Source organism: Myotis nattereri (assembly GCF_964212035.1).
Source record: "Myotis nattereri genome assembly, chromosome: 3".
NCBI lineage: Eukaryota > Metazoa > Chordata > Mammalia > Chiroptera > Vespertilionidae > Myotis > Myotis nattereri.
Window position 1 is genome coordinate 59185669 of NC_138077.1, and position 25953 is coordinate 59211621.

A 25953-nucleotide genomic window follows, 5' to 3' on the forward strand; every position below is an offset into this window, starting at 1 on the left:
AAAGATTATAAAAATGACATATTAAAAGAAAAAATTCTCATGAAAAAGTGATGACATCAAGATGCTGAGCAGTTTGACTCGGGGGCCAGTGCCTGATGGAGAACCCCAAGGGGGCCCCTGCCTGGGTGAGGCTGAGTTAGCAAGTGAGGACCACAGGGCCCCGCCCCAACTCCTGAATGCAGATATGTGGAGCGTGAGTGTGGGAAATGGATCCTTTAAGAAAATTATTGAAGGGAAACCTGGGCATTTGGATTTTATTGTGTCTGTCTTTATATTTGTACTTTTAATCAAAAAGCATTTTTTTAGCCTAGGGTTAGTTTCTTGTTTTTGTTTTCTTCTTTTTAATATGGAACAAAAAGTAGAAGGGAAATTGTGGTGATGGGAAAATTTTCCTGAAATAGTTAGACAGCTTTTGGAGGAATATAATGGGCTGGCTAATGCCACAGTGTAGGTAACAGTATAAAGAAAGTACCTGCAGAGGCATTGACTGTGCAGATGAAAGCCAGAGGAGCAGGAGTGGGCACTCTTTTAGGGGCCTTTTGGAGGTGCTGGGTTAATGAATGTTCATTATAACCACTAGGTGGTGGTATAAGCTCACAATAGCTTATTTTTAAAGTGAGCTTTAAAGGAAGTGAGGGAGTGAGGTGTGAATGCCCTAAGTGCATCTCATTCAGCCTCAGTTTATTCCCTGCACTCCCACCAAGCTAAGGTTTAACTTGGAGTTCACCAAAGGTGAAAACAGAAAACATCCTCAAAAATTATCTGCAAAATCTTCCAATAAAAAGTTACATATCTCCCAATTTGATGATAATTTAAATGGCTTCTACCCTTTTGGAGTTTAGGGAATTTGTATTTTGTTTTATTCCTTTGTTTTGTTTTTTAGTTCAAATATATATGATGTACATTGCTCCCCCACCCATCTCCCTGCCTTTTAAAAGTAATTATACTTGTAAAACTATGGTTCACGGTGTTGCAAATGAGGGTCTTACCGCTGTCCATATTTAGTCTTGGCAAAAGTCATTAGTAGTTCATCACATAACATAAGAGAGCATCTATGTACAAACATATACAATTTTATTGATATCTCTACAGACTACAAGAATTTTAAGTATAGTCACAATTGCTGAGTGAAACAGAAAAATAGTATTTTGTCATTTTCTGAAAAGATGCAAAAATTCTGAAGATGAAAGAAAGATACATCAATGATATCATCTGTTTCTTATTTCCTAGAATAAAACATCACATAATTAAGTACTAAAAATTATAGTTTATTAGAGATTTTGATCCTGTGTACACTTGTCCATAACCATCACCTAGTTTATTTTCTGACTTTGCAGCTGAGAAGGGTGGGCCAGTGCTCAGGGGAGCAGTGTGAGAGGAGAAGTCTCGTGAGTTTTCTCACTGAGTATTATTGCCGTGGGTAGGCGGACTCTCCCTTCTTGGAGGTGAAAGCACTCTTTCAGGGCATCGGAGGCCAGGTAGTGAGTTATAGGCCTTCTTCTCCCTTGAAATGCATGTCCAGTTACTAAGAAAATGGATCCAAGTGACCCTCGGAGCTAACAAAAAAAGGGAAGAGTTGTTCTCCCTTCTTGCTAAGCCCAAGTCCAGTAAAGTATACCTATAGCAGTACAGGTACCTGGTACCCATATCTCCTCCAAGCGATGAATGAGTAATAAATTTGGACCTGATTTAGTAAGATTGTTTTGAGCATTTCCACTATGAAACTATTGAGAATTAGTTTTCCACATAGCTTTACATGCTGTTGATTTTCTCATATTTCTGATGTTTTGTGATGTCACAGGTACAAGATAATCAAAACCTAGATGTTTGGGAATAATTACTGGCCAAGTCACATAGGAGAAAATCACAAGAGCTAAGAGTTAATGGGGCACTGGCTGGTCAGAAATTTGCACAAAACATTTGTTTTGGGTTGTGACACAAAATGAATATCAATCCAGCTAATACCGTATCTTCTACATCTTGCCTTCCCTGGCCCCTTGGAAGTGGGGCTTGGAAACCAACCAAGGTAGACAAAAGTGTCTTCCTTAGTTGGCCATGAAGCAGTGGTGGTCAACCTTGGCTGGACGCTGAAACCACCTGGGGGCTTTAAAAAATACTGATGTTTGGTTCCCACTCTGAGAGATTTCAATATAATTGGGAATTTTAAAAGCTCCTTAGGTGATTCTTATGTCCAGCCAAGGTTAAGAATCACGCCCTACATGTCCCTCCCCACTCCACCCCAATTGGCACTTCCTCTTCTTTTCCCAAGTCAGACCTTACCTATTCTGCCTTTCATCTTTTCAGGGTTATGTTGTCTGCAAATATATACACTAAACCTGTTATGTGACATCCAAGCTCCCAGGGATGGTGGCATCCAAATACACAACTTACTGGCAAGTATTGCTAGCATGTGGGCCAGTGTGAATGTGACATAGTATCTAGTAAAAAATGAGGCTGAGGCTATATAGGACAGAGGTGAGGAAGCTGCGAACGCCCTCATGTTCCTCTCCGGATGCAAAGAGCAAGATAGGAATGTCTGACTACTCCGGCATTGCCCTTTCTGAACACAAGTGGTCAAGTTACCTTGTCTTCCCACAGAGGCAGCTGTGACCACACAGGTTTGCTCCTGGTTGTCCCAATGATCCCAGACCAAGGAGAACATTTTTAGCTTACTTTTCTAGACCCTCTTCCTTTTCCTTCTGCCAAACATTTTATAACCAAGTATCTCAAAGAGCTAATCTTAATTTTCTTCATATATATATGTTTTCCTTTTTCAAAGTCGAGGTCCTCCTTTATGCAGATAGCAGATAGATGGTACCTTTAGTCACATGGGTCACATAAAAGGACCCCAGCAGTAAATTTGTTCCCTTCTAATCAACCCCTTAAGATCTTTGAGGACTAGAGGCCTGGATGCTGATTTATTAGCTTGAGCATCATTCAAAGGCTATAGAAAAGATTTGAAAAATGTCTGTGACTGAATTACCGGAAAGCATCTCATTCAGTCCTGCCACTGTCCTTCCAAAGTTAGTCAGACAACGACCCTGAATGTGAATGGGGCACTAAATCTGGGTCTCGGAGACGTGTAGCGGTAGTACTGCTTTTGTGGAAGATTAAAATAAAAGATACATCAGTCATCCTTCCCTCCAAACTCCAGGATAAATGGATTATTTCATGATAAGAATTATTGCTTATTAGAACCAGAAAAACAAACACGTCTAGGTTCCCAATGATGAATGGAGTGCAAAGGCCCATTTTCTCCTGGGATAACAAGACAGGAGTCAGAGGGACAGGAGGGCAACTTGAAGAGGCTGTGGTTTGCAAGCCTTACTTCCCAACGCCACCTTCGCAGATAGAATACAATTTTGATGGCAACTAAGGCTCAGAGTCATTTTCTCTATCATTGTCCAAGTTATCAGGAGTATTTTTCTTATGTTCTAAGACAGAGGCAAGACATTTACACAGTTATGAGAGATATAATTACATGGACCAATAGTACTCATTTGCTAAAGATAATGATGCTGATGCTGACGCTGTGTGTGTGTGTGTGTGTGTGTGTGTGTATGTGTGCGTGCGCATGAGCACATGCACACATGTGTGCTAAGGTGAGTGCAACAGAAATGTTCAAAGAGAAAATCACATCCACATTAGATTCTTGTTATTGCTATCTCTTTGCATTATAAAAATTATTTTGATACAGTAAAACCTCATTAATTTGTATTCCACTCATCAGGAGTTTGTGGGATAAAGTTACCCTTACATTATGTGAGGGTTTATAAAAACAATATTGAAAGATTAATTTAAAAAGAACCTGTTCTTTTCAAGCATCTCAGAAGCACCTGTTTACTTCCAATTGTGCTAATTATAGACTTTTTATCTATTCATTAAAGCCAGAGTTTTAAGCACTTCTACTGTGAAATGCTATGCTGTCCTTTTTTGGAATTTTCTCTGTAGGCTTTAAAATATTCTGTAACTGTTATTTTTTACTGATTCATATAAGCTTTCTCCAAAATAGGATTTTATTGCATATGAACCACACATGTAATTCTGGGTAAAATAATTTATCTTAAGACACTGTGCACTTATGATGTTTAATTTTATACTAGACATATATTACATATTCACACTTAACCTGTCCTTGTATAGAACAGTGGCTCTCAATTGGGAGCAATTTTGGCAATGGCTGGAGACATTTCTGATTGTTATTACTCAGGGGTTGCTACTGGCATCTGGTGGGCAGAGACCAGGGCTGCTGCTGAACATCCTACAGTCCCCACAACGAAGAGTTAGTGAACAGTGCCACGGCTGAGACACCTGAACTAGACCAAGTTAAATCAGATCTTATTGGGGACTTCAGAGATATTGTACTTAATGCCACTTTGGACTGAATTTCATTGTTCCTAAAATAAACTAATATTGTAGTTTTTAAAGTTTTTTTAAAAAAATATAGAAATGATAAAGTATCTGTTCAGAAAACTGGGTCCTTGAATGAGATGGTATAAATAGTACACTGCAACTTGACTACCAATGTTTCCCAAATCCTGGTCTCAAGTTTCTTTAACATTTTTACTATATAACTTTATGTATCGTGTTGCATTTTGAAGTCAGGTTTTGTTACCCTAACTGTTCACAGGAATCTGGAGAGCTTCGTGGAGAGGCTTTTATGAGACATCGTGCAAATTCAAGGAGTCTGAGAAACGCTATCCTAGCATACATTAGCTGACTCTTTCAATCATCTTGGCTTTTCTCAAAATGACTAAGAACATTAAAAGGAAGTGCCAGTTCAAATGCACTAAAGATTTTAAAAAATCTTTTTAAAAAAACCCAAGAAATACTATTTTGGGCTCTTAAAAGAACCTGACTTCAGGAAAATGCAGAATTCTTAAAACACAAATGTATATCTCGTAAGATCTTGATTAATCAAAATTAAATAAGCCAAACTCATTAATTTTTTTTTAGAATCTGCATTTACTCACTTCTGGGACTTTTGACTTCCAGACTCAGGTTAAATAATGACAGCAGGTGTGCTCATTTTGTCTTCCCTCCAGTTGTCATCTGTTGAGTTATAATAGATGCCTTTTGTCATGTGAAGGATAGTTTTTATTTCATGTTGAAGACATTTTTAAATAAGGAATAGGTATTTGGTATATATTGACAATAACCCTCTATATTATTTAGTCTAATGAATGACAGAATTATTGGTTTTGTATCATTAAACTCTCTATGTGTTTCTGTTGTGCATAATGGTGACTAAGGTAGCAAAAACACCACTATATTTTTATAAAGATTTTCAATAATAAGTATTGAACCAAAATTATTTTCTAATGAAAGCCCTTATTAATCAGAAATGTAATAAATCAGAATTCCTTTCCCAAAACATTAACTGAGGTTTTACTGAATCATGCTGAAGAGAATGACCAGTTTGGTCTGTGACTGTCCGGCTGCAAGAGCACCTTTGGATTGAAGACCCCCCCACACCCCTGGGTTTGAACAGTAATATACTGTGTAATTGGCAGACAAGGATACAAATGGAGCATTAAGAATATACCACTTTAGAAACTGAAACCAGAGTGTGTGAAATCAGTCCTCAAAGCTAACTGCATTGTTCCTAGAGTCAGTCTAGTTTCCCAAACCTACCAGTCAGCTCCCCTGCAGAGCAAAACCAGCTGAAAAATGCTTTGTGGTGTCCCAACCCTGCATAGTTTGTGACTAAAAATAGCAACTTGTTCTGAAAGTGATAGAAATGGAAATAATTGTGTTAGCAATAATTTACTGTATTGGCAATACTTGATTATGACCAAGAACTGTGAGTGATCATATTATGGAGTGAGAGGAATGTTAATCAGACGCTTGCCACCAGGATTCAGTCATGTTTTAGTCTAATGGAAGTTGTAGATGGGAAGAAAACTTTGGTTTTGTTTTCTCTTCCTTTTCAGTTGTATGGTAAATGTACTAGAAATGCACTGATAACTTCTAATGCAGATTTTTAAAATTGCCGGATGTGGCCCAATTTATAAAAATAGTTTACCATTAATCTTTTTTTCTTCTGTCACAACATGCTTTTTTTCTTTTCCTCTTAAGATGTTAATTTATCATGCAAAGATTTTTTTCATTAAGCGCATTAATGCTTTTGTTTGTACAGGATTTTTTCAAATCAGGAGGACTCCCCGTAGTTCCTAAATGTAAATCCTTAGCAAATGACATGCCAAGACGATAGCTCCATTCCACTTGGGAAACGGCAAATGCAGCCATACCTTGGGATTCCAGCCAGTGTTCCAGCCTTTCGGTTGTACAGTGTCTCTGATAAGTCTCTCTTATGACAACTTCAGATGGACTGTAATGGACATTTTGTAGAAGAAACTGGCTTCTAGCAGTTGAATAGTGATGCTGGGAATTAAATTTGGTTTCCCTGAATAATGGTTTCTCAAAGCAGTTACAGCTTCTTTAGAAGTTTAGAATTGGTACCATTTCTTATCCTTATATTTCAGCATTAACTGCAAAGAAAAAATAGTCACCATGAGATGTTAAAAAAAATCTTAAAAAGTGTTAAGCAAGCTTATTTGAGTTAATCATGAATATCTCAGTAAATCTTAAAACTTATAAAACTTTCTTTACTTTGTAAATTAATGACAAAGGTTTTTTTTTGTTTGTTTGTTTGTTTTAAGGAAAACAAACCAAGCTATAAATACCCGGCTGACAAGAAATAATTCTCAGTGATTGAGACAAAAAGGAGTGTGTGGAGCCTGGACTCTCCCTGAGCTCCACGTCAGCAGCAGATGCACAATCTACAGCATATCAGAACTAATGGGTGATTTTCTTCTAGGTTATCCCCATGATAATGGAGTGTCAATGTATTACAGCATTTTTAAAAAGGATTTTTCTCCCAAGCACTGGAGGGACTGAAGTGGGATCCAGGATGACTTACAATGAGTGGCATCTCTACTTAAGCTTTCTGTGCTGGACCTACATAGTTCAAGTTATTACTGTGTGAAGATGCCTACATTTACTTAGTTACCTCATGTGCGTGTTTGGAAAATGCTTCCGCACTGGTCATCATGCCTGCAGTTTTCTCCTCCAGCTCTCCTAGCCTCTGCCCCCTCTCGTCCAGTGCGATCCTTGCTCTGGTCAGCTCTCCCATCACCCCGCCTGCAGCGCCTTTCATCCCTTCTATGCTGCCCGGGCCAGGAATGTGCTGGGCAAGGCTGCGGGATGCTTTTCCTGCTGCAGCTTCCCCAACTGGGAATTCAAGACAGAGCAACAGAAAACATTTGTCAGTAATTCCAATAGTGGCATTCAAGTTTATCACCGAAGTACTTATATTAAGTCCTACTTCACACTTCTCCAGTAAGAGACAGACATATTTGACCCTGTCATTGCACTTACCCAAGAAAAATGCCTACCAAAGAGACTGTGACAGCTATTGGTTTTCTTTTTAAAAAAATATATTTTATGCTTTCTCACGGAGAGGAAGGGAGAGGGACAGAGAGTTAGAAACATCGATGAGAGAGAAACATCGATCAGCTGCCTCCTGCACACTCCCCACTGGGTATGTGCCTGCAACCAAGGTACATGCCCTTGACCGGAATTGAACCCGGGACCCTTGAGTGTGCAGGCTGACGCTCTATCCATTGAGCCAAACCGGTTAGGGCTGTGACAGCTATTGTTACCACATCCGTGTGTGTGTGTGTGTGTGTGTGTGTGTGTATGTGTGTATGCCACACAATATGGCCTAATCACATTTTTTAGTTATTTTAAAATTACAGTTGACATACAATATTACATTAGTTTCAGGGGGTGCAACATAGTGATTAGACATATATATTTATATACTTTATGGAGTGACCACCCCAATAAGTCTAGTACCCATCTTACACCACACATAGTTATTAATATGCTATTGACTATATTACCTATGCTGTACTTCACCTCCCCAGGATTGTTCTGACAACTGGCATGATAACTGGCCATTTGTGTTCTAATGCCTTCACCTTTTTCATCCAACCCTCCAGATCCTTCCCTTTTGGCCATTACCAATTTGTTCTCTGTATCTATGAGTTTGTATTTTATTTGTTATTTTTAGAAAAGTTTTTCTAGTTGGCTGTGCTTGTTTGGGGTTTTGAACCTTTGATAGATATAGGGGAAGTTGGGCCTCTTGTGTGGAGGAGCCACTGGAAGAGGCTGGGGCCAGGCAGGTGAGCTGAATGGGATGGGTGTCAGTGCTAATCTGGTGAATGGGGAGCACAGATGTGGTGCCCTCCTGCGCTGGTGGCGGGTTGGGAGGGGAGCTCCGCAAAGGAACAAAGGCACCTGCCAGGCTCTGTCCCTGGAGAGCTGCTCTGGCCCTGCCCCTCCAGCCTTGCCCTGAAGTTATCCATTTAGTTCCTCCCTGCTGCTCCTGGAGCTTTTCGAGGTGCTGCTCCTGTGCTGGAAATTAGAGTTTCTGAGTTTCTGAGTGAGTGAGTCTGTGTAACAAGCAACTTGAGGTTCTCCACGGTCTCCAGTAGCCTCCTGTCCTTTCCAGATGCGATCCCCACATCTCTTCACAGCCAGACGTTACGGGGACTCTTCTTACTGCTACTGCAGCCCTGTGCTGGGGAGCCCAGTGTGGGAACAGACCTCCGGCTCCTCAGGGGACCTCCATGACTGAGAATTCCCCTTAGATTCTAGTCACCACACTGTGGGTGTGGGACCTGCCCATCTGAGCCTCAGCCCCTCCTACTAGTCTTTATGTGTTGTCTTCTTTATATTCTTAGTTCTAGGAATTCTGTTCAGATCGTCTGATTATAGAGTCAGGTGGCTCTATAATCTATTTGTAATCTCGAGGTGATCATGGGAGGAGGTGAGCAGAGTTTGCCTACTCTGATCCTGACAGGAAGCACGATAATTGCATCCTTGATGTTGCTGAATTGGGGTGTTCACAACATATGTGAACTCACATTAGTGTCTGTTCCAATCACAGGTCTGTTCTTTTGTTTAAATTTCAGCCGAAGTCTTCATTCCAGTGTTCTCTGTTTATCTTGCTATCAGCCTTTATAGGTCTCAGTTGTTTTTAAATCTCTCTCTCTCTCTCTCTCTCTCTCTCTCTCTCTCTCTCTCTCTCTGTAAATATTAGAGAATGGGGTATATGCATGATGGGCATTAATATACATATGATGAAATTTTGTTACTTCATAAAAGACTAAACATTTACCTATCACTTACAAAGCTCAGTTTCATTTAATTTTATGAAGTAATTTTTAAAAATTGAAAAACAACTGTCTGGTAAAAATAAAGTGAGCATTCCCAAAGAGGCAACATTAGGAATGGAATGTAGGTCTATAAGAGCCTTATTGGGATATAATTCACATACCATAAAATTTTTCCTTTTAAAGTGTATAAGTCAGTGGTTTTTAGTGTATTCAGAGTTGTGCAACTGTCACCACTATCAAATTTTAGAATATTTTCATTACCCCAAAAGAAACGCCATAACCATTAAACAGTCACTTCTTGCCCCAGTGCCTGGCAACTACTAATCTACTTTCTGTCTCTATGGATTTCTCGTTCTGGACATTTTATATAAATGGAATAAATCATATAATATGTGACCTTTTTCGTCTTCCTTCTTTAACTTAGCATGATGTTTTCAAGGTTCATCCATGTTGTGGCATATATCAAATTTCATGCCTTTTTATGGCTGAAGAATAAATACTGCATTGTATGGAAGTACCTAGATGTTTTGCATAGGTGAAAGTTTACTAGTAAAAGATTTTTTATCTGCAAGCTCAAATGATAAGATGTTCTAGAAAACCTTATTCCCCCCACCCTTTTTGTAACCTTACTCCCTTTTGGAAACCATTAACTTGTTCTCTATATCCATGGGTCTGTTCTTGTTTTGTTTGTTAATTTGTTTTGCTTTTTAGATTCCACATATAAGTAAAATAATATAAGTGAAATCACAGTATTGTCTTTCTCATCTAACTTATTTCATTTAGCATAATACTTTCTAGATTTATCCATATTGTTATAAATGGCAATATTTCGTTATTTTTTATGGTTGAGTAACATTCCTATATATATATCATATCTTCATCTATCAATGAACACCTAGGTTGCTTCCATATCTGGATACTGTAAATAATGTTGCAATGAACATAGGGGTACACATATGTTTTTTAATTAGTGTTTTTGTTTTCTTTGGACAAATACCCAGAGTGGAATTGCTGGGTCATATGGCAGCTAGCTCTATTTTTTAATTTTTTTTTTTAAATTAAATCTTTATTGTTCAGATTATTACATTTGTTCCTCTTTTTTCCCCCCCATAACTCCCCTCCTCCCAGTTCCCGCCCCACCCTCCGCCCTCACTCCCCACCCACTGTCCTCATCCATAGGTGCACGATTTTTGTCCAGTCTCTTCCCGCATCTCCCACACCCCTTTCCCCACCAAGAATAGTCAGTCCATTCCCTTTCTATGTCCCTGATTCTATTATAATCACCAGTTCATTCTGTTCATCAGATTATTTATTCACTTGATTCTTAGATTCACTTGTTGATAGATGCATATTTGTTGTTCATAATTTGTATCTTTACCTTTTTCTTCCTCTTCCTCTTCTTAAAGGATACCTTTCAGCATTTCATATAATCCTGGTTTGGTGGTGATGAACTCCTTTAGCTTTTCCTTATCTGTGAAGCTCTTTATCTGACCTTCAATTCTGAATGATAGCTTTGCTGGATAAAGTAATCTTGGTTGTAGGTTCTTGGTATTCATCACTTTGAATATTTCTTGCCACTCCCTTCTGGCCTGCAAAGTTTCTGTTGAGAAATCAGCTGACAGTCCTATGGGTATTCCCTTGTAGATAACTGAGTTTCTTTCTCTTGCTGTTTTTAAGATTCTCTCTTTATCTTTTGCTCTTGGCATTTTAATTATGATGTGTCTTGGTGTGGTCCTCTTTGGATTCCTTTTGTTTGGGGTTCTCTGCGCTTCTTGGACCTGTAAGTCCATTTCTTTCACCAGGTGGGGGAAGTTTTCTGTCATTATTTCTTCAAATAGGTTTTCAATATCTTGCTCTCTCTCATCTTCTGGCACCCCTATAATTCTGATGTTGGTACGCTTGAAGCTGTCCCAGAGGCTCCTTACACTATCCTCGCATTTTTGGATTCTTTTTTCATTTTGCTTTTCCGGTTGGGTGTTTTTTGCTTCCTCGCATTTCAAATCATTGACTTGATTCTTGCGATTCTCTGGTCTGCTGTCGGGAGTCTGTATAATATTCGTTATTTCAGTCCGTGTATGCTTAATTTCTAGTTGGTTCCCCAATATAACATCGAGGGTCTCATTAGTTTTCTTGTAGATCTCATTAAGTTTATCGGCGGCTTCTAAACAGTTCTTGAGAGACCTTAAAAGTGTGGTTCTGAACTCTATATCTTCCATTGACAATTTTGTCCTGTTTCTTTGTCTCCGCATTTTGTTATGCTTCCTTGGTGCACCCCCTAGTGGTCTTTGTGCGCAGTCTTATAGTTAAACCTTGATTGTTGTAGCTAATACCAGGGAGGGTTTGACCTCCAGGCCAAGTGGCTATGAGAATTAGCTGTGTCTGCAGTGAGAGAACTTCTGTCCTCTAGGGAGGTGCTAATCTAGCCTTTGCCTGAGGCTATCCGGCAAATGCCTCTGTGCAGGGCTTGGGCGGGGCGGGTCGCACAGGATCAACAGGGTGGGCCGGAGAGAGCAGTTATGGCGGCTCTCAGTCCTGTCCCCAGGGGCTCTGCCTCTCTGAGTCCCAGCAATGGCTGCAAACCTCGGAGAGAAAGCTGCACTCGCTCTGACCGAAACCAGACAGTCGCGCTTCTCCCGTTTGAGTCTGGGTCCCTAAAGACTCGCCTGTATCTGGAGCTCAGAGTCTGCAACTCCCTCCCGATCGAAAACGCCAACCGCGCCCTCCGCCGGCAGCCCGCTCCGCGCACTTCGCACCTCAGAATTTGACTTCAGCACTGCGCCTCCTCTGAGTGTCCGTATGCGTTTCTCTTTCCTCCTAGTTGTAGGACTTCCACTCAGCCAGCGTTCCAGTGGTTCTGGGTGATGTCCGTTCTGTTCTTTAGTTTCACTTTTGAAGTAGTTGTTCAAGGCAGCAAACTCCGGTGTTAACCTATATCGCCATCTTGGTTCCCCCCCTATTTTTTAATTTTTTAAAGGAATATCTGTACCATTTAACATAGTGGCTGCACAAATTTACATTCCCACTAGCAGTGTACAAGGAAAATATATTCTTGACTTCTTTCTAAAAATGTTGCCTAGTATCTATCTACTGCTTTTTTATTATTGGTCATCAGAGTCTCAGTGGTAGATATTAAAGTAATTTGCTCTGTAGTGTTGATAAACCTTGTGTTCTGAAGAAAAAAACTGTTTCCTAACAGTGGTTAAAGGCAGGCAGGTTCAAAAATGTTTTTTACAGGCATTAGTAACTGAATGTCTTCACCCTGCTATGCAGGCATGATCTACTTGCAGATGACCCATCTATTAGCTTACTTATTATTTGCATGAATTTCATGTACTATTTTCGTTAAACTATTTCCTAATATAAAGTGATCAACTTTATTCAGGTTTGATAAACAGAAATAATTTTCATGGTATAGAAGCAAAATAATCCAGTCTAGAATTTGAAGTCATATATTATGTTAAGTTACACACACACACACACACACACACACAAGCATCTTCTATTTTATGACACAATTTTAGGATCAGGAGTTTACTCACAGAGCTCTTCTCTGTCAAAGGTTTGTCCACTTCCACCAAACAGTCCCTTTAGGAAACCTCTGTTCTGAGCTTCTGGTGTCTCTATGGGGGTAAACAAATCTCCTAGCATGTCCTGTATCAAATTCAAAGAAAAAGCATTGGAGTAACTACAAATAAATTAATAGGTCAAAAGATAACACTGTGGTTGTGAGAGCACATCATGAACAGACAGTTTGCTTTCCGTAATTTTCTATGATTTTGCTTTGCTCCCAGTCCTGTCTCTGTCATTCCCTCTCCTTCTCTTCCTTTTCTTCTTTAGGAATTGCTATCCTAAAATTTTCATTTTCCTGTGCTCTTCTTACTCCCTTTACAATTAGAAAGCATGGGAAGATAGGATGTTCACTCTAGGGTTAATTTCACTTGGTCAATGACTATTAATCTAGACTTCTGATCTTTTTCAATTACTGTAGCCTCTGCCTAACCTAGTCCCTCTCCGAATAAGCATGAGTGCCTATAAGATGGGAAGCCTGTGGTGGGATGTGGAGAGAGGTTTGATTTGTTTTCATATCAAGTACAAAATTATGAAATGGCTCAAGATGATTTAAACGAGTCAGACAGGCAGCTACTGTGTGGTGAGGCACAGGTGAGTTGTTCTCACTTCGGTGTGCTTCAGTGACAAGAAAAATCTTGGAAATACAGATGCTCAGGCTTTACTCCACACACACTCAGTCAGAATCTACAAAAATGCACTCTGGTTATCTCTACTTCACACTTGCTCTCCAGGTCTTTCTAAAGCAGATCAAAATTTGAGAACTATCACTATGGGGGAAGGGACATCAACCACAAGTCAGATCTGTGACCTAATGCCAGTTTGTCTAGGAGCCTGCTGTATGACTTCATCTTCATCTCCCTCACCTCCACTCAGCAGACCTGAGCTCTCCTCCTTAATCCTTTCTCTTTGGAATTGGCAGTATACCATCTGTTTAGTTTCCCAAGCTAGAAACCCAGGAATAGTTAATTCCTTCCTGTCCCTCACTCCTACAGCTAATAATCCTCCAATCCCACCAGTTACACTTCTTAGCTATTGAATCTGCTAACTTTCTCCATCCTCACTGCTGGCTGCCTCATTTCAAGCCACTGTTATTTTTGGCCTTAATTATTTTTTAAAAGCCTCGTAATTGCTCTCCCCACCTTCAGTCTTAATTCCTCAAAACCAATTGCTATACTGCCAACAGAATACTAGTTTCAATCAACACTTTGCTAAATCTTTCAAATGACTTCCTGTTGCCCTTGGGGAAAATGCCCTTGGGATAGATGGAGTTTAAAGGTGATCCTAGCTCTATTCTTGACTAAATCTCCAGCACCATCCTTCACTCTTTTCACTTCCCAACTCTGAACTTTGTTGGCAGTTTCCTAAGCCTCTCTGGCAAGAATATTATCACCTTTTCCACCCACAGCCAGCCATTCCCATGGGTAACTCCTACTCACCCTTCACATGCTTTTTTAACTGCCTGCTTTCTCTTTTCATCAGCCTCTACCTGTCTCCCCAGTACCGGCTCAGCCATCTATAGACAGCATTTCCGCAGAGTATTGTTGTCTCCTTCCACTCTAGCAGGTAGGGACTTATATGTCGTTTATTATTATGTTCTTAGAGCCTAGCCAAGTACCAGGCATACAGGATCAACTCAGTATTTGTTGAGTAACGATAATAACATTATTATTTATTTTAAAAACTTTCTATATTTCAGGCACTGTGGTCAGTGCTTTATATCAGTTCTTCCTTAATTATCACATGATGCTCTAAGGTAGAACATACAGGTAGGCTAAGTAAAATACCCACAGTTTTGCAAGTGGGCAAAATACACTTAAATGGTTCAGAGCTTATACTCTTAAACTCTGTGTTATAATGAATGGCTTTTAGTTTTCTTATTTGTATAATAAGGGGATTGAACCAATAAAATTTCTAAGATATTTTTAAATTTTTGTGACCACTTGTACTTACCCAAGGTTACACAGGCTTCTATATTTATTCTGTTTCTAGGCTCTGCTTGCTGCTATGATCAAGGACAAATGCCCAATTCTAACCCACTGAATAAGTATGTGTTTCTTTTGTATGGCTGTTAACCAAATTAAGTTTTCCTTAAAAAAGGTCAATGAACTCCCTGAATTGTATGCAAAGTTTTTGTGTGTACAGACATATTCTCCATCCTGGAGGAAGAGTTTATCATCTTTCAGAGCATTCTCCACAGGTAAAAAAACACACACACAAAAAAACCCCCCCAAATTTAAAAATTAACCATTAATATGCATAATCTTCACATTTTCCCCCCTTACTTTTTCTGTGTATACCTAGAAACACACTTGGTAAGGGTCACAGTGATGAACATAATACTTAAGACATATTCTAGGAAAGGCATATTTATTGTCTGGCCCAATAATGTTTTAGCTTTTTTTTTTTTTAAACAATGCTTTTTTTAAAAAATTATTTTTTAAAAGAGAAAAAGGGAGGGGGGAGAAAGAGAGAAACATCAACTAGTTATGCGCCACTTTCCCCCCCTTCCCCCCTACACACACACACACACACACACATATTCACGCATGCACTCTGACTGGGCATCAAACCTACAACCTGGGTATGTGCCCTGAGGGAACTGAATCCGCCACCTTTTGGTGTACGGGAAGATGCTCCAACCAGCTGAGCCACACCGACCTGGACAGTATTTTAGTTTTTTGACATCTCTCTCATTCTCTCTCTTTTTACAACCATTCCAATGATTTTTTTTGTGCCTGACCTACCTGTAGATTATCACACATTTCCTGGCTGTACGTTAACCGCTGGATTTCAGTAGGAGAGACTAGGTACAATGCCTGTCCTTCATTAGTGAAACAAAATGTCCGTGCTATCCTCATGTCTGTCAGTGGCAAATAATTAACATCCAACATGGGGCGAAGACTAGGCAGGCTGCATGGGAAAAAAGCAGATCCACATTATATTCACATTGTTAGAAGCTTTAATTTCTTAAAAGCTGTACGGAAAAACAGTAATTTTTATGCCTCTATTTTGTGGTTGTTTCTTTTTAATCTCTTGAAGTCTCAGTGGTAATAAAATGACTTTGACATAAAATCGTATACATAAAAAATTATGGGCACAATTCTTCTATCTTAATCCATCTAGTACTTAGCAAATGTCCTTGAAGATCAAATTAAGTGAAGTGGCCAGCAATTTCAGGGTACTTTTTGCAGCATTTCACAGGTTTCTACAGCAGGGGTGGGCAAACTTTTTGACTCGAGGGCCACAATAGGTCCTTAAACTGGACTGGAGAGCCGGAACAAAAGCATGAATGGAGTGTTTGTGTGAACTAATATAAATTCAAAGTAAACATCATTACATAAAAGGGTACGGTCTTTTTTTTCAATAGTTTTATTCATTTCAAACGGGCTGGATCCGGCCTGCGGGCCGTAGTTTGCCCACGGCTGTTCTACAGTATGGTTATAATCTTTGGTTATGACAGAAACACTACCGCTAGAAAGTGCCTGACTACATACTTGGTCTTTTAAGGCAAAACTCCTGAGTTTGAGGAGGTTTATGAACTGAAGGAGACATGGAGTGGATTCAGTTCACTGTGCCTGGGAATGGAGTGGCTTCGCTCTCCATTTCTTTACTCCCTCAGTACACAGGAAATGGAAATTACCTATAACTACACTGGAGGCATGATTAATAAATATAAGCATGGCCAGGGCTGTAATGGAATGAGAATAAGTTATACATAATAGATGAGAATTTGTACATTCAGATGAATACCACTCATTTCCTAGTGTCTTACCGAAAGGCTATATGCTTATCCTAATGTTATAGCCAATCCTTAAATTCATTTTTTTAAACAATGTCCCTTGGATACTGTCATTAGAGCCAATTTTACAAACTACTGAAGGAAATGTCTCATTGCTTGTAAATCACACCTCAAATGCCAATTGGAGAAAAATCAACTTGTAATTATATCTCAAGCTTTGAAATCATCCTACTAATTCCCATATGCACAGTGATTTTAAATTATTCCAGATGACAAAACCAGCACCTTGAAAAAAAGTACTAATTTCCCATCTGAAAATAGTTTGTAATTACAATTTAAACCTTATCATATAAAATGAGACCTGAAATATGTGCTGTTGGAATAAGCTTTTCATAAGGTCCTAGCAGTGTGCTGTCCAAGGTGGTAGCCACTAGCCACAAGTGCCTATTGAGCAGTTGATATGTGGCTCATCTGGATTGAGATGTTCTGTAAGTGTAAACTATATACTGGATTTCAAAGACTTAGTACAAAAACAATTATTAAAAAGTGTATGTTATGGCATTTCAAGTAACTAAGCTCCTTTGGACATGAGTCCAAAACATACCCAGTTAAACAGACATCCATGATAGATTCAGTCAAATTAATTGGTGGTGGGGAAGAGATTAATTCACTAACATGTGTACAATAGTGGATGCAAATAATACTGTATTTTTTATGTCCTAGAGAAGCTAAAAGGATCAAATTAAATTCTGTATGTAAAATTCTCATGTGGGCTATGAAACACAGTAAAAATAACAGTTCACTTATTTTCCTTATAGTTTCTTTATCTTTATATTTCCAGTGCCTAGTATAGCTTCTGGGAGATGACATATACTCAATAAATATTTGCTGAATGAATGTGTGAGTGACTGGAAAATCACTCTTTCCTTAGATTCCTCAATGTCAATTAAAATATATTTTTTATTCACAATGCAAAGCATTTTTAGCAAAACAAAACACCCAACCAAGACAAAAAATAAAAAATCTAAACTCTTCTCAAATTGTAGAACAATAAGACATTCAAAAACACAATGAAACAAGGGTTTCAGGTTGCTTCTTGATAACATCTTGCAGATTACATATATATTTCTCAGAATTGCACTTTGTTGGCACTGTTGTGATTACCAGATAATTTATAAAGAAGGCAAGTACCTCATTATCATGATATGCCCATTGGCACAAAAGCATGCCAAGCAGGCACTGTTACACATGACCACCACATCTGCTTGCAGTATAAAAGATGTCTCGGTGATGTTATGAACATAAAGGCAAGTCTGAGAAGGCAGTGAGAAAACTTTGGCTTGTTTTTCTGAGCAGATTATTGTATACTGATGATCTCCTGTTTCTTGTGACAGAGAGGGGCAGTTCATGACCAGTTTCCTTCTCCAAGATTTTTCATTTTCATCTATGTTGTTTGGGTCCCTCCAAACTTCATATGGTGGTTGCATTAATCCACCAGTTCGATCCATACAGGAGAATGTTAACACAGCTCCTTTCAATGAGAGGAATGTACCTATAAAAAACAATTTTATGTCATTGGCATGTGAAATTCTTTCTAAAACAACTGTTATTCATCTATGGCAATGAATGTTTTATATTATAATTTATATCTATAATATAATATTGCAATAATATACATGAATCAGTAGATTTATAAGTCCATAGGTTCCAACAACCTGGACTCATAGAATGTTAGTTCTGACAGGAGTCTAAGACATCAACTTGTCGTATACTCTCAGTAGACTAATAAGAAAGTGGAGACCCAGAAAGATGATGAGACTTGGGCCAAGTCAAGTTAGTTGCTGAGTCTAGACTAGAACTCAGGTTTTCTGATTCCTAATCCAGTGTTCTTTCTTTATACTATATTAGAGGCCCAGTGCACAAAAATTTGTGCACTCGGGGGGTCCCTCAACCCGGCCTGTGTCCTCTTGCAGTCTGAGACCCCTTGGGGGATGACCACTTGCTGGCTTAGGCCTGCTCCACGGGGGATTGGGCCTAAGCTGGCAATCAGACAGCCCTCTGGCAGCCCAGCAGCCCTTGGGGGATGTACACTTGCCAGCGGGGAGCAGACCTAAGCTGCAGTCAGACATCCTTAGCACTGCTGAGGAGGCAGGAGAGGCTCCCACCACCACTGCTGTACTGGCAGCCATCAGCCTGGCTTGTGGCTGAGCAGAGCTCCCCCATGTGGGAGCACACTTACCACCAGAGGGCAGCTCCAGCATTGAGCATCTGCTCCCTGGTGGTCAGTGTGTGTCATAGTGACCAGTCATTCCCAGTCTTTCTGCTGTTAGGGTCAGTTTATCCTTTTATTATATAGGATAGAGGCCTGGTGCATGGGTGGGGGCCGGCTGGTTTGCCCTTTGAGGGTGTCCCAGATCAGGGTGGGGGTCCCACTTGGGTGCCTGGCCAGCCTGGGTAAGGGGCTGATGGCTGTTTGCAGCTGGTCACACCCCGTTCAGGGTGGGGGTCCCCACTGGGGTGCCTGGCCAGCCTGGATGAGGGGCTGATGGCTGTTTTCAGGCTGGCCACACCCCCTTTAGGGTGGAGGTCCCCACTGGGGTGCCTGGCCAGTCTGGGTGAGGGGCTGAGGGCCGTTTTCAGGCTGGCTGGCGACTGAAGCTCCCAGCCTCTCCTTTTTTTCTTTATTTTTTATTCTGGGATTTATTTACCTTCTATAATTGAAACTTTGTTGCCGTCACTGGAGCTGAGAGCTGGCTCCTGCTCGCTCCAGCTCTGTGGCCATGGCCTGCTGAAAGCAGGTATCTGGGGTTTGTTTAGCTTCTATAATTGAAACTTTGTTGTTTTTGGAGCTCAGAGCTGGGCCGCGGCAGGCGGGGAACCTTGGCTTTCTCCATCGCTGAAGCAAGCAAGCCTCCTGCTTGCTTCAGCTGTGTGGCTGCAGGCCACCATCTTGGTTGGGTTAATTTGCATATCCTTCTGATTAGCCAATGGGAGGTGTAGCGAAGGTATGGTCAATTACCATGTTTGTCTATTATTAGATAGGATAGTCCCCCTTAAAATCCTTTCTTTAAAAAGGAAATTTCAGAAAATGTATAATTTTTATTTATTGAAATAATTTCAACTGAAAAAATAATCATGCCATCTGATTCCACTTCTCTCATAGGCTCATTCACTAGAAAATGCTGTTTTCCTTCTTCTGAAATTGAGCACTCAGAATACATTTAATGCAATTTTACCATCTAGAGTCCATGCTAACAATTTTTATTATATGAAATAAAACAAACTACCTTTGGCTCTTGGGCAGGCTAATCCACCTTTATACCGAAGAGAGGTTTACTCACCTGCATTCTCCAAGTTGAATATCCAGGCCAGATTACTATCTGTGGGTGATTTTCACCTGTCCCAGAAGACAGGATACTACAAAGCTTTGAAGGTAACTTGAAGATTGACCTTTTGACATTTCCAGACTCTCCCGTAAGCAGTGCCCTAGCAGCCTTCCAATGCCCACCCCCCACCCTATGTTCTTTAACATCATGTAGAGAGAGTAAGAAGATTAATCAAGCTGATAGGCTTCAGGAGTGTACAGAGACATGAAAAGGGAAGGTGATATATAAAAATACATTCCATTTAGAAAGTACTTTATAATTTGAAGTACTTAAAATTTATCACATTCAAAATAACGTGTTTAGAGCTTTAACATCTCAGTTGTGTTTTTAAACTCACTTTAAAACCAGAATGTGTGGCCTGTGAACATCCTGCTAGGTAACTGAAGAGGATAGGAGAGTAGGGGCTTAGGCCTTTAGTCTGAGGGTCAGGGTATAAAAAAAATAGCTCTCTCAACCTCCCATGAAGAAAAAAATAATTCCAAAAGCTATAATGAATGATTAGAATTAATCTAGAATTGATCCTTCTATAAAAGCACATCTCCTGCCAAAACCGGTTTGGCTCAGTGGATAGAGCGTCGGCCTGCGGACTGAGGGGTCCCGGGTTCGATTCCCGTCAAGGGCATGTACCTGGGTTGCAGGCACATCCCCAGTGGGAGATGTGCAGGAGGCAGCTGATCGATGTTTCTCTCTCATTGATGTTTCTGACTCTCTATCTCTCTCCCTTCCTCTCTGTAAAAAATCAATAAAATATATTAAAAAAAAAGAAAAAGAAAATGAAAAGCACATCTAACTACCCACCAAGGGAAAACTTTTCTAAGTATAAATACCTTAGCATCCTTAATTTAGGGATAGCCTAAAGTAGGTTAAAAAGATTAAAAAAATCTACATTTTTGAAGCCATTTTACTTATACCTGATACTTGCAATCTGTCAGCATCAAAACGACAATTTCTCAATAAGCTGCCCTTGCAAAACAGCTGCTTTGTTTCCTAATTTGTGGTCAAAAAGATTGTTTATATTCTGTGCATTAAGTATTTACAGGGTTTTAAGTTTTACCAACAATGTATTATTAATCTTTATCACTCCATCTTTAATCTTTCCTAACTTAAAACAACAACAACAAAAACCTTAAGCAAGTCAAAATTACAATCTACTATTTTGGAAGTACACCTCATTATGAAGTAAGCTTAAATTTAAGAGATTCTGTAAGATCTTAACAATTCAGTCTACAGTAAATAACTAACCGCACAATTAATTAGGGATTCCTTCTTAAAGGAGGCCTCAATGGCTAGAAGTATACCTGACTCCAGTTTTCTAAATAACCTTCCCTCCCTACTACAACCTGAGCTCAAAAGGTTTGCCATCACTGGTGTAGCCAAAGGTTTGTCAATTTGGTTAACTTAAAAAAAAAAAAAAGCCACACTTCTCAATTTCACTAAATAGTGAGCTAAGAACTAAAAGAATTGTGCATATTTCTTTAAAATTAGAAATGTAGTAAAAAATGTTTCCTTATTGTGAAATAAATTTATAATTTAAAAAGTAATCCTCTGTATCTATGAGTTTGTTTCAGCTTTGTTTGCTCATTTTATTTTTTAGATTCTACATAAGTGAAATCATACAGTTTTTGTCTTCCTCTATCTTATTTCACTCATAGATGCAGAGAACAAACTGATGATTGCCAGATAGCAGAGTTTTGGGGGATGGGTGAAAAAGTGAAGGAGGGGACTAAGATGTACAAACTGCCATTTATAAAAAAGTCATGGGCATAGGGAATATAGTCAATAATATCGTAATAATTATCTATGGTGTCAAATGGTCACTAGACTTATGGTGATCACTTTATAAAGTCTATAAATGTCGAATCACTAATGTACACTTGAAACTAATATAATGTATGTCAACTACAACTTAAAAATGAATTTAAAAATGATTCAAATAGATTAACTTCTAAAATACAATGCATGTTATAGTTTGAATTGTGCGCCGCCCCCATTCATATGTTGAAGCCATAAACGCCAGTATCTCATACTGTGACTTTAAGATAGACTTTAAAGAGGTGATTAAGTTAAAATGAGGCTGTTAGGGTGGGCCCTAATCCAACAGACTAAGAAGAGGAGATTGGGACAGGCAGCCCCCAGGGGTACATGCATACAGAGTGATGACCCCCTGCACATCTAGGAGAGGCCTCAGAAGAAACCAAAATTGCCAACACTTCACTCTTGGACCTCTAGCCTTCAGAAGTATGAGAAAATAAACTGTTGTTTAAGCCATATACATGCATTTATGTGAATTTGCCACACTAGTAGAGAGAGCTATTCCACTTAAAATCTATAATAATAAAAGCGCAGTATAAAAAATCAACAGGCTGAACAGCGGAATGACTGTCCGGATGAACTTCCAGATGAAGCCAGGGTTGTGAGGGCTGAGGCAGTTGGAGCAGTGAAGGCCTACTCCTGCATGAAATTCGTGCATCGGGCCTCTAGTCCTATATAATAAAAGCCTGATATACTAAGTGTCCGGTTGTCCAGTCAGCCATTCAACTAATCAAAGCATAATATGCTAATGATATGCTAAGGCCACTCAACTGCTCGTTATAATGTGCACTGACTACCAGGGGGCAGACAGACAACAGGTCGATCAGTCGCTATGACGTGCACTGACCAACAGGAGGCAGACGCTCCAACTGGTAGGTTAGCTTGCTGCTGGGGTCTGGCCAACTGGGACTGAGAGAGATGGGCCAGATATGCCCTGGAGCCCTCCCACGGTCCCTTCCTGGCTGGCCAACCGCCTGAGTCCCTCCCTGGCCCTGATCATACACCGGTGGGATCCCTCAGCCTGGCCTGCACCCTCTTGCAATCTAGTACCCCTCAGGGGATGTCAGAGAGCCAGTTTCAGCCCAATCCCACAGGCCAGGCTGAGGGACCCCACTGGTGCACAAATTCATGCACCGGGCTTCTAGTAAGTAATAATTCATATATACGAATTTAGCACAACCAGTTAACTAAGAAAATACAACTTTATCTAACTTACTATACCATATATATGTGTTCTTTTAAAATAAAATCCCTTATGCTATATATTAATAAAATTCTTTTTTTTAGAAATGTTTCTCAGATAACTTTTATCATAAATAGGAAAGAGAACAAATTAAAAAATATTAAAAGGAATAACAGGAGGAATCTCACTCATCTCTTTGAATGAAAAAAAGATAATTCAAGTAGGAAGAGAATACAACATATGTTTTGAGCAACAGGATAAAAAGGAAAGAAATTGAGTGAAACAAGATGAGAAGTTTATCAAAGACTTTAGAGCCACCTCAAGTCAGACACTTCTAGCTTAATTGTTCTGAGTTCTTCAAGAATGCTACAAAAACACTCATAGGCTCTGATCTGGTATGGAACTTTGGAGAAATGCTTCAGTTCATTAAAAATAACTTTTTAACTTTTGCATTGAGGTTTTTCTTCAGTTCAGTGCTTCTGAGGAACTTCTTTTCCAAGGCAATGTTTAGGTTGGCTGTTCCAGTTTACTTACCATAGAAATGGTTGTGCTATTTTACCCTAAAGCAGCAGTTCTCAACCTGTGGGTCGCAACCCCTTTGGGGGTCGAACAACCCTTTCACAAGGATTGCCTAAATACATCCTGCATATCAGATATTTACATTACGATTCATAACAGTAGCAAAATTACAGTTATGAAGTAGCAATGAAAATAATTTTATGTTTGGGGGTCACCACAACATGAGGAACTGTATTAAAGGGTCGCAGCATTAGGAAGGTTGAGAACCACTGTAAAGGAAAGGTAAGTTGCAATATGACAAATGTTGAAATAGTATATGACTTATGAAATTCTCAATAGTTCCTATTATACAGAATACATCAATACAATGAAGGTATTGTAATACCTTATATCTAAATTTTAAAAAGTGACAAAGAAGGAATAACTAAAAACTCTTACCGCTTGGCAATACCATGACTGGCTCTGTGAGTCTTTGTTCCTCTGCTGAAGGGAGGCTCAGGGACATGATTAACACCATCCCCAGACTAGTTCCAACAAACAAACAAGGGGAGATGGTGGAGTCATTTTTCCTAGCGAAGGACTCCATGAAGTACAGTGCTGTAATTGCTTCTTTGGAGTCTTTGTCAATACTGGAAATGCTAGAGCTTCTAGAACGACTATAGGAATTTTCTCGGCTCTCTGTGGACATTTAAAGAACAAAGATTGAATGTTAGTGTACTTCCAGAAAAAGTAAAGTCAGACTTAGTCCATGAAAACCAAAATTATGAAGGGGACATAGAATTTTATTCTTTGTTAGCTGATCTGGAAGGCAGTTTATCCAGTTCGCCAGGTTATTTTGAAGAGGAATAGACTTAAAGTGCAGAGTGTAAATCAACGTAAGCAGGGCTGGGACTAGAACTCGACTCTCCAGTTCACCATGCTTTTCTCTCTACATCATCTCACATGTTAGTTGATATCCTCTAACCTGGAAAAAATATTCAGTCTAAATAGTCAAAGTTACAAGAATTTCTGGTACCATTTTAATTATGCTTCCTATCTATCAATTGTTGGAAGTATTCCTAACGATTTCTTGGCAATTTCCACTTAGTGACAAAATAGTGGCTACAAACCTGAAGGATCACAAATGCTCTATGGCAAATACATTTCCTTAATGCACGTTTTGGTTTTGCTATATCTGGAGTAATTACAGCTGTAAAAATTGAACTATTTACCAAGGCCAAAGAGCAAATGTTATCTTTCTGAACTAGTTCCCAGCTGCCTGCCTTGAATCGGATTTCAGTCCTAATTGCGTGGGGCCAAGAAAGGAGCTGTGGACAGTGCTATCCGATCGACAGTGGTAATCTTTCTCGGAGGCTTTAGCCCACTTAAAAAAACACGAGACGGTTTCGGGTTCTCCTGCTCATCAATACTTAACAGTGCACACACTCCAGAAGCATAAACTCACCAACCACCTCAGTTAAAGGGTATTAGGAAGGTTGTATTCTTAGAAACTCCAGAGTACAAGTTTCTCATATTCTTCTTTCTATTGCCTTCACTCACTGTTCCCTCTTGATAGGTAGACTATGAGTCATTTTTATAAACAGAGACTAAGTATAAATTCTCAGACTATTCTTTTTCTAGAAAACAAAATATAGTATTCCTAATTTCCCCTTCCTATCCCTTGGCAAGTTTATAAACATAGTTGTTTTAATAGAATTTAGAGATGAGACTAAGCTTTGGAGTACAGACAACAGATTAAGGCATAGGTCACCCTTTGTACAGAGGAGGTGGGAGCCCCCAATAGGCAGAGCCATTCTGGTTTCAGAGGTGAAGGAGGGGGGGGAGTGGGGAATGGATTTGGCATCATGACAACAGCCAACCAGTCCCTGTTAGTCACTGCCTAGAGTTGACTGTTTTGTTTATCTTTTACGCATGACCTCCGTCCCCTGTGCTCCAGCTCCCAATACCATGCATGGTGTGCCAAATTTTAACTGTATCCACAAAAATGTGTATGTTTAACCTACCTTCTGTTGTAACTGGTAAAGAAATCTCCATGCAGGCAGCTGACTGTGCTTTTCGAAAAGGTGGTCTTCCAGGACCCCAGCGGTTTACTTTGGAAACATCAGCGCTGGAAAGGCGTTTTCCAGAACCGCAACTCTGAGAAGTTGGGCTTGTGCAGTGTCCATTTACATTATCTGTGCCAAGAGGAGGAGGCATAAATATCAGAATTAAATCTTAATATAAAGGAATCCAAGTGTGTAGAATTATGAAGAGTGAGAATTCTTTTTGTTCAAATCACAGAAAGATGGCTAAGTCCTTGCTATTTTAAAATTTAGTCACAATTTCAGTAGTTAGCCAAAAATGTCATATTTATGAAATATAAGATTCATTTTAAAAATTTTATTGAACTAGTTAACATAGTTCAATATTCTATATCTTCACTGTCTATTCTGCCATTTAATGACAATACAAAATAGGATACAGTACTAAACTTTCTTTTGATTAATATAGGTAAACACCTATATTTTGGAAGTGCTTCAAATGCTTGTAGATTAAGTTATAGACTGGAAGCATTTTATT

The 25953-nt window shown here is 39.5% G+C and overlaps 1 protein-coding gene across 1 annotated transcript in view; it reads right to left on the reverse strand.

Annotated features, from left to right (window-relative positions):
• Positions 1–5752: 5752 nt before the first annotated feature.
• The window catches only part of STXBP5L (syntaxin binding protein 5L), a 233931-nt gene continuing 213730 nt past the window's right edge, over positions 5753–25953 (reverse strand). Inside the window, exons 24-30 of the mRNA XM_081086880.1 lie at positions 25398–25568; positions 23833–24072; positions 17686–18046; positions 15500–15665; positions 12725–12836; positions 7013–7233; positions 5753–6491 (exon numbers count right to left, since the gene is read on the reverse strand). Coding sequence (XP_080943006.1) covers positions 6450–6491; positions 7013–7233; positions 12725–12836; positions 15500–15665; positions 17686–18046; positions 23833–24072; positions 25398–25568 — 1313 coding nt within the window. The 3' untranslated portion in view covers positions 5753–6449. The remainder of the gene's footprint in view (positions 6492–7012; positions 7234–12724; positions 12837–15499; positions 15666–17685; positions 18047–23832; positions 24073–25397; positions 25569–25953) is intronic.